The sequence below is a fragment of the Olea europaea genome, unplaced genomic scaffold (genome assembly GCF_002742605.1).
Source record: "Olea europaea var. sylvestris unplaced genomic scaffold, O_europaea_v1 scaffold2194, whole genome shotgun sequence".
Classification (NCBI taxonomy): Eukaryota; Viridiplantae; Streptophyta; class Magnoliopsida; order Lamiales; family Oleaceae; genus Olea; species Olea europaea.
Window position 1 is genome coordinate 110,325 of NW_019239952.1, and position 13,375 is coordinate 123,699.

The 13,375-nt window shown below is 33.4% G+C and overlaps 2 protein-coding genes across 2 annotated transcripts; one reads left to right on the forward strand and one right to left on the reverse strand.

The window, feature by feature from the left end:
- The first annotated feature begins 338 nt into the window (after positions 1-338).
- On the forward strand, positions 339-2,288 carry LOC111380726. Its single transcript, XM_023004359.1, has 3 exons — positions 339-557; positions 668-838; positions 1,866-2,288. Exons 1-3 carry the CDS (start codon positions 421-423, stop codon positions 2,113-2,115), a joined length of 558 nt encoding a protein of 185 aa, XP_022860127.1. The 5' UTR covers positions 339-420; the 3' UTR covers positions 2,116-2,288.
- Positions 2,289-2,401: 113 nt separating this feature from the next.
- LOC111380725 (plasma membrane ATPase 4-like) lies at positions 2,402-10,970 on the reverse strand. Its single transcript, XM_023004358.1, has 16 exons — positions 10,759-10,970; positions 6,827-6,946; positions 6,498-6,734; positions 5,637-6,398; positions 5,416-5,538; positions 5,195-5,299; positions 4,964-5,108; positions 4,704-4,868; positions 4,362-4,600; positions 4,239-4,271; positions 4,068-4,149; positions 3,830-3,990; positions 3,571-3,744; positions 3,197-3,379; positions 2,929-3,110; positions 2,402-2,827 (listed from the first exon to the last, which is right to left on the reverse strand). The coding sequence occupies exons 1-16, from the start codon at positions 10,804-10,806 to the stop codon at positions 2,731-2,733; spliced, it is 2,856 nt and encodes a 951-aa protein (XP_022860126.1). The 5' UTR covers positions 10,807-10,970; the 3' UTR covers positions 2,402-2,730.
- Between the last annotated feature and the right edge of the window lie 2,405 nt (positions 10,971-13,375).

Below are 13,375 nucleotides of genomic sequence, written 5' to 3' on the forward strand. Positions count from 1 at the left end.
ATTATCGAACTGAGATCCTATATTCATCTCCCATTAATTATATCGAAGTCGGATTAAAAGTAAATCAATTGATAGCCCTAGTTTTAGCAACGTTTTGCCAATAAGTTGAGTTTGAGTATTTTTTTTCCTAAACATGTAATTCATAAAATAGGATTAAACAAATCTCTAATAGCCTCTAAGAATTCAAAGATCAAATTTGGAAAGTCACAAGTGTTACTACACAAAAATCAAGATTTCTTGAAACTTCCAATTCACCACTGCCATATATACACGTGGCCTCTTCTCCATCATCAGTTGGATCATCCCCTGTATTCACCAACAATAAATATCAAATAAACTTTAAACAGTAGGCCTCCGTAGGAATTCTTCAATCTTGCCTAATCACGAGAGCCTTAATCCAAATCTTATACTTCACAAAAAATGTCGGTTCCCATACTCGAGAGTAGCTTCCTAGCAAACCGTCTTACATCAAACTTCAAACCCCAGAGAAAAATCAATACAATCCCTGTAAAAACTGTTCTCATCTCATCCAAACACAGCGAGGAAGATTTTCCTAGGTATGTAAAGATTCTAAATCCTGCTTAAATTGTTGATTTTTCATTTTTCTCCTTTATGTTTTTTTTGGGTTTGTAGTTAAAATTTGGTTTGTGGAAATGAAATATGGCAGTAAAAGTGAAAACCAGTTTGGAAAATTGGCACTGGTTGCATTGGCTGCTGGGGTGTTGACACTGGGCTCAGTTGATCCTGCTTCAGCCGCCAAAACTGGTGGTCGGGTCGGCGGCCAGGCCTTCCGGTCATCTGCGCCGCGCTCCTCTGGCCCAAGAATCAACAATTCAAGGTATTTCTCCGGATTTTAATCAAAATTAATGCATTTGTATCGGAAGTTTATAACTATATTTGAGGAAAGATTGATAAACGATTTGAGGAAAGATTGATAAACAATTTGTAGAGAAATATTTTTAAGGGGACAACTTTGTTGAATTTAAAGTTTGTTTATGCTGCAGATAATGAATTAGACTTTAGTAGTTTCCATGTGCTTGCAAAAGTATTTTGAGATCCCTATTTCCAGAATTATAAGCAGAACCTCTTAAATTTCAGTTGATACGTGGTTAAATTTCTAGCTATAGCTCCATTGTCAATATCCATACCCGCGCACTAACAGATAATGCACAATCCCACAATAGAGATTTGGATCATGATGATAGAATTAGGTAGTCATTAATATGTTATCGCTTGCTAGCTTTTCTTCCTTTTCATTTGTTTTACCAAAGCAACATTATGTTCGAAATGTGGGACTGTAAGATTTCCAGGTTCAAATATTGTTCCATCTTAGCAAGAAATATGACTCTCGCTTATTTGGCAATTTTCAATGGAAATGAAGTCTTCTGGGTGATATCATCAGAAAATTCTAATGATGCAGGGTAATTGGTTCTGAAATTATATTTTTGGAATCATGGAGAAATCACCCATTGAAGACTACTAGTTTGAGATTGTTTCGTCCGAATAAACAAATGCAATAGGCAATTTTAACTTCAGTGTCTATGCTAATTCTATCTGAAAGTGGTGTTCTATCACAGTTATATGTTTTCACCTTGCATCAAGTTGAGCCGGAGAATTCACCTTGTTCACTTAGCACCATTTCAGGGCTTTCGTCCTTTTTCGTGGACAAATTTCTAGTCACAGATGTACATCTGAAAGTCTAGATTCAAGAAGTGAATTTTTCTAGGTTTAAAGACGCTGTAAACTCATGTCTTATTTCTTCTTTATGCGACTTCTCATGGATACTGTCTGGAAAAGCTTGATTACCAATGGCTTAGGAAACCCTTACTTTTTTTTTGACAAGTTCAAATTGCATTTTCTTGTAGAACCAATGTGTATGTCAACCCACCAGTTGCTCCTCCTTTAGTTGGTGGATACGGATATGGTTTTGGTGTGCCATTTTATGGTGGATGGGGTTGGTCTCCCTTTTCATTCTTTGCGCCAGGTCCCAGTGTTGCTGTTGGCATTGGAGGTGGAGTTGAACTCTTTGCTTTATTTTTATTCCTTGGTGCAGTTTCTGCTGTTGTTAGGCGATTACGTGGATCAAGAGATGAAGATGATGATGATGGATACTAGTCTAGAGAAAACTCGTCTAGACAAATGTCAAATGAAATTATGTATATTTTTGTAAACGAGATTAAATCCTTGACACTGCGGTATAATTCAGTTCTTTAGACAAAAATATGTGCACAATCCTTTATTCAATGTCATCCTGTCTGTGCAGAATACACTTCAGAAGGTGGGACCAATATTGCAGTGTGACTAAATCTTCAATGCATTATATTCATGGGGGAATCAGATCTTGATTCCTTTTGAGTGAAAATATCAGAAACAGATAGTCAGTAACCAAAGATCGCAACAATAATATAACAGGAAGATGATTCAAGGATTAAGGCAAAATGGCAAACAAGTGAAAGACCAGATTTTTAGTAGAAAAAACTGTTTTACATGAGATGTCATTGTGCACTTATAATCAAAGACCAGACACCCCTTTCCTGTGGGCACCTACAAATACATCAGAAAACCCACTCGTTCAGTACATCATAAAACAAGAAAAGATAGATCGGGAATTATGGCTCCTTATTGCCTCCCTTCGTCTAGATGGATTTATGTAAGTTACTCTTGCGGTTCTCTGTTTCATACTTTTGCATCATGCTCTAGTTCCTCTCATATTGAACATATTTGACCTCGTCACACGGTGTAGTGCTGCTGGATTGTCTCAATGTCGAGGCCTTTCAGCTTCACGACTGACTCGACATGACCCTTGAGCGTGTGCAGCTCCCGAAGCCTAAAATGATAAAAACGGAAAAAGACAAATGTTATAATTCACAATGATCACAGCAAAACTAGTACTTGTAAAAGGGACTAATCGAATAAGCCAATTCATACCTTGCAATCTCAGCTCTCCTCTTTGCCTGCTCTGCGATTTCAGAAAGTTCTCTATAACTATTCTTCTCGTTGAAAAGATTAGTTGTCTCTGGTGCTTGAAGGCCATGGAGTGTCCTCTGTGCATGAGCCCACTGTGCTTCTCTCTCCTCTTTGCCATAGTCCTTCTTGGTGGTGAAAGCAGTCTATTCCAAGTAAAAACACATGATTAGTGCAATGAACATGATAAGGGAAGGACCTGACCTAGGCTTTTTGTTAGACAGAGTTATACCTTATTCTCGTACAAATTCTGCCAGGCTTTTCCGCTTAAGATGTAACGAATGGCAAACTTTATTAGGTCTAGCGGCAAATAGAATACAATACTGTAAAGCCAGATAACACCAGCCCATCCCCAACCACATCCTTTGATTTTGGCAAACCCCCAGTTGGCATACACGGCTACTAAAGTTGCAACCTACATCATTAAACCAGTTTCAGCATCTTAGAACTTGATGTTCTATCTAAATTCAGGATTTATTCTCTTTACAAATAGATGAAGAAATTTAACTTTGATAAAGGCGTAAGGGAGAAGAAGTTTCAGGCAGAAGACCTAGAGAAGTTTTTTAAGTTTTTTGAAATGGTAAACAATAGGCATGGAAGAATTACCAGCTGTGCGATGACAAAAGCAGTCATTAACATTAATCCGGGGCGTTCCATGAACGACCAGCTTCGTGATCTGGTCACAAAAATCAGAGCCTGGCTGATAATACTCACTTGTAGATAAAGAGCAGCCATCATTTCGTGTTCGTGATTTCTAATTGATTTTACTCCAAATTTATCCTGCAGGCAGTTACTTTATTTTTACTTCACATTGAAACTATTTATAATGTAAAAGCATAAATAAAGAGACATTACTAGTCCTCACCGAGAAGAAGTCAGTTTCCTTCATAATCCAGAAGAATAAAACAGTCATCAGTGCAAGGTAACCTCCAAGTACTATGCCAGTGGCAAATATCTCTTTCAGTTTCCAACTATCGGGCAATGGAGATGGCTTTACTCTATCCTTTGAGATTGTCATAATTGTTCCTAAATAGAACAAAATTATTGATACATCAGTTTCCACGTGCCACCCAAAATATTCAAATGAGAAAGCGAAATTTTACCATCATTGAGGATGGCAATGATCAAAACCATGAACGGAGAGAAATCGAACTTCCAAATCAAAGCAATAAGCAAGAAACCGAACTGCAAAACAGGAAGTAGAGGGCATAAGAAGTCCATTCATCTCAGGAGTTATAGCGACTTTCTTAGTTCAAATGCAGTAATGAACTTACAACAATACGGATTGTGATGGAGACTGCATATATCTGGCAAAACAAAAACGTAAATAATTTATACCTGTTTCAGTCGAAAATGTGGAACTGTAAAAGGAGAAAACGAGAAAAGAAATGGTTAACTGTGTAGTTCTTCATTCTTTGGAAAATAGCTCGACTGGTCAACACTGCACTGATGATAACGCTCAACCCAGGTTCAGTGAGTACAATGTCAGAAGCACCCCTTGCTGCATCTGTAGCATCATCAACTGCAATTCCAATATCTGCCTTCTTTAAAGCTGGTGCATCATTGACCCCATCTCCTGTCATTCCAACAATGTGCTTGCTCTCCTGCAACTTCTTCACTATTTCATATTTGTGTTCTGCATGCCAATGAGAGAGTAAATTTCCCTTTCCACTGTTAGAAGGTTTAGAAATTTTCATAATGCAATGTAATATGAAGGGTTCACAGACTGAAAAACCCACCTGGAAAGACCCCAGCAAAACCATCTGCTTTCTCAATCAACTCCTCAACCGGAAGACCGGCAATAGATTCATCTTTATGTTGCCCAAGCAATGAAGCAGAGGGGTACATATTTGATCCCATACCAAGCCTGCGCCCTGTCTCTTTAGCAATGGCGAGTTGATCACCTGTGATTGACACATTAATATGAATAAGCAACAGACTAGAAGAACATATTAAATAGCTATAAGATTGCCTTTCAGAATGATAAATATGGAATTACCTGTAATCATTTTCACATTAACACCAAGATGGAGGGCCCGGCGGATGGTCTCGGCACTGTCATGCCTGGGAGGATCAAACAGGGATAACAATCCAACAAACTGCCATGGACGACCAGGGCTGTCCTTTGTTTTCTCTGGCACTTCCTGGAATTATCACATTAGCCTCAGTAACTGGAACAATTTTTCAATTGGGAAAATATCTAAATTGCCGCAATTTTTTCGTTGCAAACCTGTCTTGCAACTGCCAATGACCGAAGCCCGCGCTCAGCAAATTTTTCAATAACACCGTGAACCTTTTTCTTGAGGTCTTCCTTGCAATTGCAGAGAGTCAAAATCTGATTGCAGAAGGGGAGCCAAAAAAGAAAAAGAAAAGAAAAGAAATTAAATTAGTATATTTGCCTAGTAAATTCACCGTGCAGGAAGCCAAGAAATTGAGAATCAGAAAGGGTACCTGTTCTGGGGCTCCCTTGCTAGATCGATGCCAGTCACCATTGGAATCAATGTAAGTCAAGGCAGTCCTCTTGTCCACCGGGTTGAAGGGGAAAAAATGGACCTCCCTGATACCAGCTCGAGCCTAAAAATCGAGGACGTGTACCATGAGCCATTGAACTTTATTTAGTTTTTAATGTGTAATAACTATAAAATTAGAAAGAAAGAAAAAATCACATATACCTCCTTTGGATCAGCAAGGGTACCGACAATGGCAGCATCAATTGCATCTTGATTCTCGGTTCTAGAAGCCCTTGCAGCTAGAAGCAGAACGTGATCAGGGTCTACACCCTTTGTAAAGACCTCAATCAAACTTTTATCAACAGTCAACTTGTTGAGAGTTAAAGTTCCAGTCTTGTCACTGCACAGGACATCCATGCCAGCCAGTTCCTCGATGGCAGTCATTCTCTTGGTGATGGCACCTTGTTGTGATAGCCTGTGAGATCCAATAGCCATTGTGACAGACAAGACAGTGGGCATGGCAATAGGAATGCCTCCGATTAACAGAACGAGGAGATTGTCAATCCCCTTCCTGTACTGCCTATGCTGAATCGGGTACATGACAATAATCTCGGCTAGCATTCCAACCGCGATGGAGCAAATGCAGAAGTTTCCAATTGCAGTGAGCACTTTCTGGAAGTGTCCAACCTGGTTTGTGCTGTCCACAAGATGCGCTGCCTTCCCAAAAAAAGTATGAACACCAGTAGCAATAACCACAGCTTCAATCTCACCTTGTTTGCATGTTGAACCAGAGAAAATTTCATCATAAGGATTCTTGGTGACAGGAAGCGACTCTCCTGTAAGTGCAGATTGATCAACCTTTAATGGATCACCTTCAAGAAGACGAGCATCAGCCGGAATTACATCTCCCAGTTTAATGCTTATAATGTCTCCAGGAACCAAAATGGCCGCTTCCTGCTCATTCCATCGACCATCTCTAAGGACCTATTGCCAAGCAGTTATCAACTATGAGAATTTAACGAATTTACTTTATTTTGCACCCTTTCTTTTGCATTTAGGCAGGCAAGGTAAAAAAATTGATACCTTTGTTTTAGGGGCAAGTCCGGCCATGAGAGCTGCAGCAGCATTTCCAGCATTGTTCTCTTCAATGAAACTGATAGTCGAGTTGATAACGAGCAAGCAAATAATACCAACAAAATCTTGCCAATCCGGGGGCTTTCCGCCTCCATTAGCCAGCGCAATTGCCATTATAGCTGCAGATTCCATGACCCATGAAAGCGGATTCCACATAAACCCAAGGAACTTAAGTATTTTGCTTTCCTGTGTTTCAAGGACAAAAACCATTATCAAGCATTGTAATTTAAATGTGTTAAACTGGTAAAACTCAGTGGTTATAAAGAGAAGAGAAAAACCTTCTTTTCTTCCAATTTGTTGGGGCCAAAAATTTGAATCCTGTTAGCTCCTTCATCAGAACTTAACCCTTCCCGGGAGCATTTCAGCTGCTCGAACACTTCCTCTATCGGAACTTTTTCCTGTTGTTTGTTTAAATAATTCCTTTAAAAGATATGCTTTAACAAATATTTGTTTACTATTTATTTCATTTGTAGAACACAAATTATCAGAAATACAAACATCAAAACAATGATTTTTTCTTAAAATCATTTTCAATCACACATGTGAAATTCATAACTTTCCTACTTTTTAATCACATATCTCCCAAAAATTAAAATAAAAAATAAAAAATAAATAGTAATAATAATAAAGAAATAAATCATTTTTCACTTGGAAAAATCCCTCCTAAAAATGTCTGCGTCTTCAAAAATGCAGGACAAGAAAAATACAAGTTCAATTTCAATTTGTTGACCAAAACCAGAAAGACAGATGTCATTACTCTAGCCAAAAATATAAATATACAAGGAAAATTCCAAAACTGAATACCAAAATAAAATTTATTTTAAACATAAAAATTAATTTAATAAATTTGTTGATCCAAAACTAATTTACCTTTGAGTATAAACTTTTTAAGTTTAGCCAAACAATTGTTTAAATTTTAATGATATTTGGGACATGTATAATAGTATAAGTCTTTATTTGGTCCTCATTTTTTAAAATTTAATTTTTTCCAAATTCATTTTCGATCACACATTATTTAGGGTATGTTTGATAAGCCAAAATTTTCCCTAGAAAATGGAAAATAAATTCAACTTCCACTTTTACATTGTTTGATAGCATTTTTTTTTACCTAGAATTCATTTTCCACTTTTTTTGCCACCTAAGCTGAATTCCATTTTTTTCTTGAATTGGAGAATTCTAATTTCGGTCACTGTACCTTTTTTTTTTTTTTTTTGGCAACGGAAACAAATTCTAAGAATTATAGTAAAAAAATATTTCTCTTTAATTGACAATTTTCATGTAAAATAAAGTCAATGAACACCAAAAAATAGATGATTTTCCTGATTTTTTTTTAGTTTTTGGCAATGGAAACAAATTTCATTTCTAATACCAGTAAAATATATCCCTTTAATTGATAATTTTCATGTAAAATAAAGCTAAACGAACAGCAAAAACTACTTTTATTTCAACATTTTTCTCGTGAAAAATCATACCAATCAAATACAATAATTTAAAATTCCCAGAAAAATATTTTTAGCCAATTCAATTCCCTGAAATTCGTTTTCAATTCAATTCAATTTCAAACTGACCATAAAGTAATTCTACAAGTAAATAAAAAAATATACTTTTAACTATATATATTTTTTTTAAAATTATTTTTCACAAAATCTATTCTCAAAAAATATTTATCAAACATGTGCTAAATGAAAAATACAGCTAGGCAAAAGGTTTCAAATTTAACATTTTAAATTAAAAAGTACTGGATGAGGTTAAAATTAATTTAACCTTATCTGATTTTTGTTTAGCTAATAAAAATTTTGCACGTGATCCCATTATATACATGAATGATGCAGTCAGTCACGTGGATCTTCATGCAAAAGTTGACTTGTTAAGAAATTGGCTTTTGATGGGGCCCACAATTGAGTTTCCCATCACAAAAGAATGGCCTTGGTCTGTCAACCAATCCAATGGCCTATACTAGCACACTTTTCGGAGAAATTATAAAAAATTAGAATTTTGATTTTAATTCAAGTCAGATGATAATTAATTTTAATAATATATTTAATGAAATTCACAACTTTTCAACAATATAATTTATTAATTTTTGTTTAAATATATTAAAAATTTGATTTTCACTTTTACCAATCAGAGCATGTAAATATTAATTACTAATTGGCCGCAATTTTTTGGAAATAAAAATGGGCGGAATAATGTTTTTTTTAAATGAGTGGTTGAAAAAGTAGAAAAAAATTTCAATTTATGTGTCATATTACTTTATGAAACCCTGAGGGGGTAATTCAGTGGTTAGATCTTGAGTTTGCTCTTCAATGATCACCAGTTCGAGTCTCCATAGGACCATTGAAGTGAATATCCAGCTGTAAACTTTAAGACTTTGTGGGATTAGTTAAGGTGCCCGTAAGTTGGTCCGGACATTTAAGGTCATAAAAAAATATATTATTTTATAAAAAATTGTATAATTAAAAATAGAAAAGAAAAAAATAAAATATAATGGAATCATATTCAAACGTGGGCTTAATTTGGTGAAGCCATCATGAAGGTATGTTGGGAAAGTTAGCCGGAAAGGTGCCAAAAAAAATGTCAGTTTTCAGTAGTAATGAATAGAGGAAACCGTTAAGAAAAGTTTGAATCCCAACACACAAATATCAAAGGGGTGAAGTACCACGGGAAAAGTACCTAAACAGATTTCTGAAAAATCAGACACTAAGGCCATATTCTCTTTATCGTTTTCGAACCGTTTTTTATTTTCGATTTTTCAAAACGGTGAAAACGTGTTCTCTTTCCCGTTTTCGAAAACGAAAAAAAATTTTGTGAAGAAAACACAAAACGACTTTTTTGTCGTCTTGGGCGTTTTCAGTGTAAAACTTGAAAAAATTGAAAACGCGGGAAACACCATTTATTATTATTATTTTTTTTTTTTGAGGAGGTGGTGTGGTGATTCTCAAAATTTCAAAAAATATTAAAAATTAATTTTATTTATTTATTTATTTATTTTGGTGTTTTGAGGTGGTGTTGTGGTGATTCTCAAAATTTCAAAAAAAAAATCTTTTTTTTGTTTTGAGAAACTAACAAAAAGAACACATTTTCAACAATTTCAAAACAAACACTCAAAACACAAAACTCAAATACAAAGAGAACACCCCCTAATATTTTTTGTTACGAAATTAATAAGAAAAAAATGAACAGCCAAATCAAATTCATTTAAGCCTTGCTTTTCAAATTACAAAAATAATAAGAAAATTAATAATGAATTCACGGAATATGTGGAAATAATGACTAATAGTTATAATTATAAATATTTAATCAAAATTTAAATATAACTTTAACTAAATTTATGATATTTTTTTCTTTAAGCAAGCAAATAATTCAAAAGATGCCAGGCATTTTTTTTAAAGGTACATATCCTTCATAATTATTCAAGCATGATAAAATCAAAAAGGTCTAAAATTAGCTTATTCGCGATATAATATTTCATAATTACTTATTCTGTATATAAGAATGAATAATATTATGTGGGGTTACAACTGCTAGACGCTAGTCCATGTGCCATATAATGATATTAAATGATATGTTCAATTAAACGTTAAGAATATGAGATTTATTGACTGAAAGCGTTTTCCTTTTTCTTTTATATATCTAGCAAGTTGAACTCAGTCCCCTGGATCAGATTATAATTTTCTTTTTCTATTGAATAACGTTTTCGTTAAATTTGAAATAAAGAAACAGAGAAGTATGACTGACTATACACACACACTTTAGATTATAAAAACAAGAATTTGTGTGAGAAAGAAAGATTGGTTTTGTTTGAGAAAATAAATTCTAATAGTCCAAATGATAAAATTCATGCATGCGTTTTTTCATGTATACCAGAAAAAGAGAGTATAAGGATATAGGGTTTTTGCTTTTATTTCTTTCTTGTAGAAGAGTTTCGTATTGGTTAGCTTCCTCTAAAACTTAAATCACTTTCAGAAAATTATCAAATATGTTAAAAAACAGTTTCCTAAATGAAAAAGAGAAGCAAATTAAGCATTTAATTCAAATCCCACACAAGAAAGCAATAATCCTGAGTGAATAAGATTGCAGAGAATCAAGAGAGAGACTGAGACAGATCTCATCATTCTTAAACAAATTAAAACTAAAATGAGAAACTAAATCAAATCATTCAACTTGAAGATTTGACAACAAAAAAAAAAAAAAAAGTGAGTGTGATTACCAGATCAACAGTCTCATTTTTGATCTCTTCGAGAGTAATTCCACCCATGTTTGGTCGTTGCTCCGTCTTCTCCTCCTTCTCAAATATATTAGTGTATAGAAAAATATAGGCAGAGAAGAAGGAAGTGATAAATTAAGAGCGATGACGAACGGAGAAAAGATTATTTAGCTTAAGCAACACATTGGAAAACCAGACTTGAAATTGCTTGTTTTCTCTGCATACCCAACCCCTCTTTTTATACCTCACCGCTACGATGGTGGTCCCCACCCCCTTTGGTCATTTACGTATTCATTTCACCTTACGCACACGCCGCCCAAAATGAGGTGTTTACAGAGAAAAATAAATAAAAATGGAGAGAGTAGGCCTTCTGCTTGTCAACATGACAGCCATTAATGCACATACATACAGTGGCCAGTGCACTCATGGTTTTTGAGTAGTGTATTCAAAGAAAATCTTCAATGGGACGGGCACATCATCCGCGTGGTGCACCCTTCCAATGTCGAAACATCACCTCGGCGAGTGACTCACACATCTCAAGGTGTGTGGATAGCCATCCGCCGAGCTGGCTCAACCTGATAGGATGATCGCACCGCCACGTGGTACGATCGCCCTATTGAAGTTTCTTTCATGTATTCATCCACACTTCTGAAAATTTTGGATTAATCTAGATATTGACGTTGTTGTTGAATATTGTGTGAGTTATCAAAATCTGTATTTAAGTCAATGTAGAAAAAACTGTCAACTTACAAGAATGTCATTTATTCAAAGATTTTTATAAACCTACCGCAAGACTTCGTAAAAGGTATTGGAGACTTGGAGGAGTATCTGAAAAGATAAATATAGACTTTTTAAAAATTTATAAAAAGTCATTGACATTAAAGACTTATTTGAGCCTCATTATTTTCTCATTAAAATGAAAAATATGATATTTATTCGTCCTATCAAATTACCATATTTGACTTTTTATCTCTTATATGGGGCTCATAACGATTATATTTTTATTCTTATTTTTACAATAATATGGTTCAAATGAGGGCTAAATCAAATTTTTTTAAAAGTCTTAAAAAATTGTGTATATTCATAATATTTATGATTTTTAACGACTTTTATAGAATATTTAAAATATTAACTTTTAAAAACGTATGAATATATGTTTCATACAAATCTTTCATTCCATATGCAATGTTCCTCTTTTATAATTATGCTAGATGTACAACTTTTGTTGACAACAGTAATTGACAACTACACGCTAGACGATATCACATCCTCCAATTTTAAAGAGGGAAGTGCTACATATATATAATTGTCTAATAATAGTTTGCATAATTACACGTGGCACTAGATCCAACTATTAATTCAAATCTCACACTTGCACATCAACAACCAAATGATTGCAACATCACATTATGAACATCATTATGTACAATAATTATATATAAATAGAATTTTCCTTTTAAATATTTTTAAAAACTGTTTTTTTATATCAATGGCACCAAAACATGGCTGACAACCATACAAATAGCTTTATTCTTCTTTTTAATATTACTGTTTCTTTTTCTATCTCTTCTTTTTCGTCATTTTCTTTGTCCATGAAAAAATCAGTTTGTAAATAAATTTTTTTATGCATAACATGTCTGTTTTTTATGGTTGCCCTTGCAATATTTCTAAATAGAAAAATCAAATTTTAATTAAATTTCACCAAAAAAAAAAATATTAATTTTTAATCAATTTTTTTTAATATATATATATATATTGGTTACTTTTTAATTTAATAATATTCTACATGCTTGAACATATTGATAATATTGAATATTAGAGATTTTTTTTAATCAAAGAATATTGAAATGTTCTAATTTTATTTTATTTTTGTAATTAGGTTGTTTATCTTCATATTTAGGTTTTATATTTTTTTTAAATTTTTATTGACACGAGAAACATTTACTTACAAAAAATATAGAAGCTCATTAAACGTTACAAACGTTATTTACTTAAAAAAAAATTTAAACATTCAAATTGAATACACCCTAAGTCGTAAATTCTATGATAATTATATTTATTAGAGTAGTTAATTGTTGTTTAATCTGGTCATATAATTCTTTTAGATTGAATTTGGGCATTATATACATATTTTAAATTTGAATTATCCATGATATTTTTGGACTAAAATTTGATAAAATAAAAATAGCTGTCAAATGTATGGGTATGTTTATGGCTTAGATTCAATATTTATTGATGTTTCATACTAATTTGTAAAGGAATTTTTCCCCCTTTATAAATCATTCTTTCTTTTATTGTCTTGGTACGAGTTAGTAGTTCCATAAATATTTTTAAAATGTATATCAATAATATGGTTGATCATTGTGGATATAATAGTAGATGTCTGAGACCGAGTTACTATTATTTTTTCTGCTTTTTAATTAAGCTTATCAATTTTTTTTAATAAATTATTAACTACAAAAGGATTTTTTTTTTAACTGAATGTGCCACGACTTTATTTATTTATTTTTTTTTTTATAAAGACGAAAAAAATTCTATTTTTTCACCTATCTACTAAGGCGACAAAAAATCAAATTATTACTATATTTATTCCTTTTTTTTTTTTTTTTTTTTTTTTTTT

Bases quoted from the DNA above. Each gene is read 5' to 3' on its own strand.
- LOC111380726 (XM_023004359.1), top strand. From the start codon at position 421: ATGTCGGTTCCCATACTCGAGAGTAGCTTCCTAGCAAACCGTCTTACA. The intron at 558-667 runs GTATGTAAAGAT...GAAATATGGCAG, and splicing joins AGCGAGGAAGATTTTCCTAG to TAAAAGTGAAAACCAGTTTG. The intron at 839-1,865 runs GTATTTCTCCGG...ATTTTCTTGTAG, and splicing joins CCAAGAATCAACAATTCAAG to AACCAATGTGTATGTCAACC.
- LOC111380725 (XM_023004358.1), bottom strand. From the start codon at position 10,806: ATGGGTGGAATTACTCTCGAAGAGATCAAAAATGAGACTGTTGATCTG. The intron at 3,991-4,067 runs GTAAAATTTCGC...TGTTCTATTTAG, and splicing joins CATTGCCATCCTCAATGATG to GAACAATTATGACAATCTCA. The intron at 3,745-3,829 runs GTGAGGACTAGT...AACTGCCTGCAG, and splicing joins AGGAAACTGACTTCTTCTCG to GATAAATTTGGAGTAAAATC.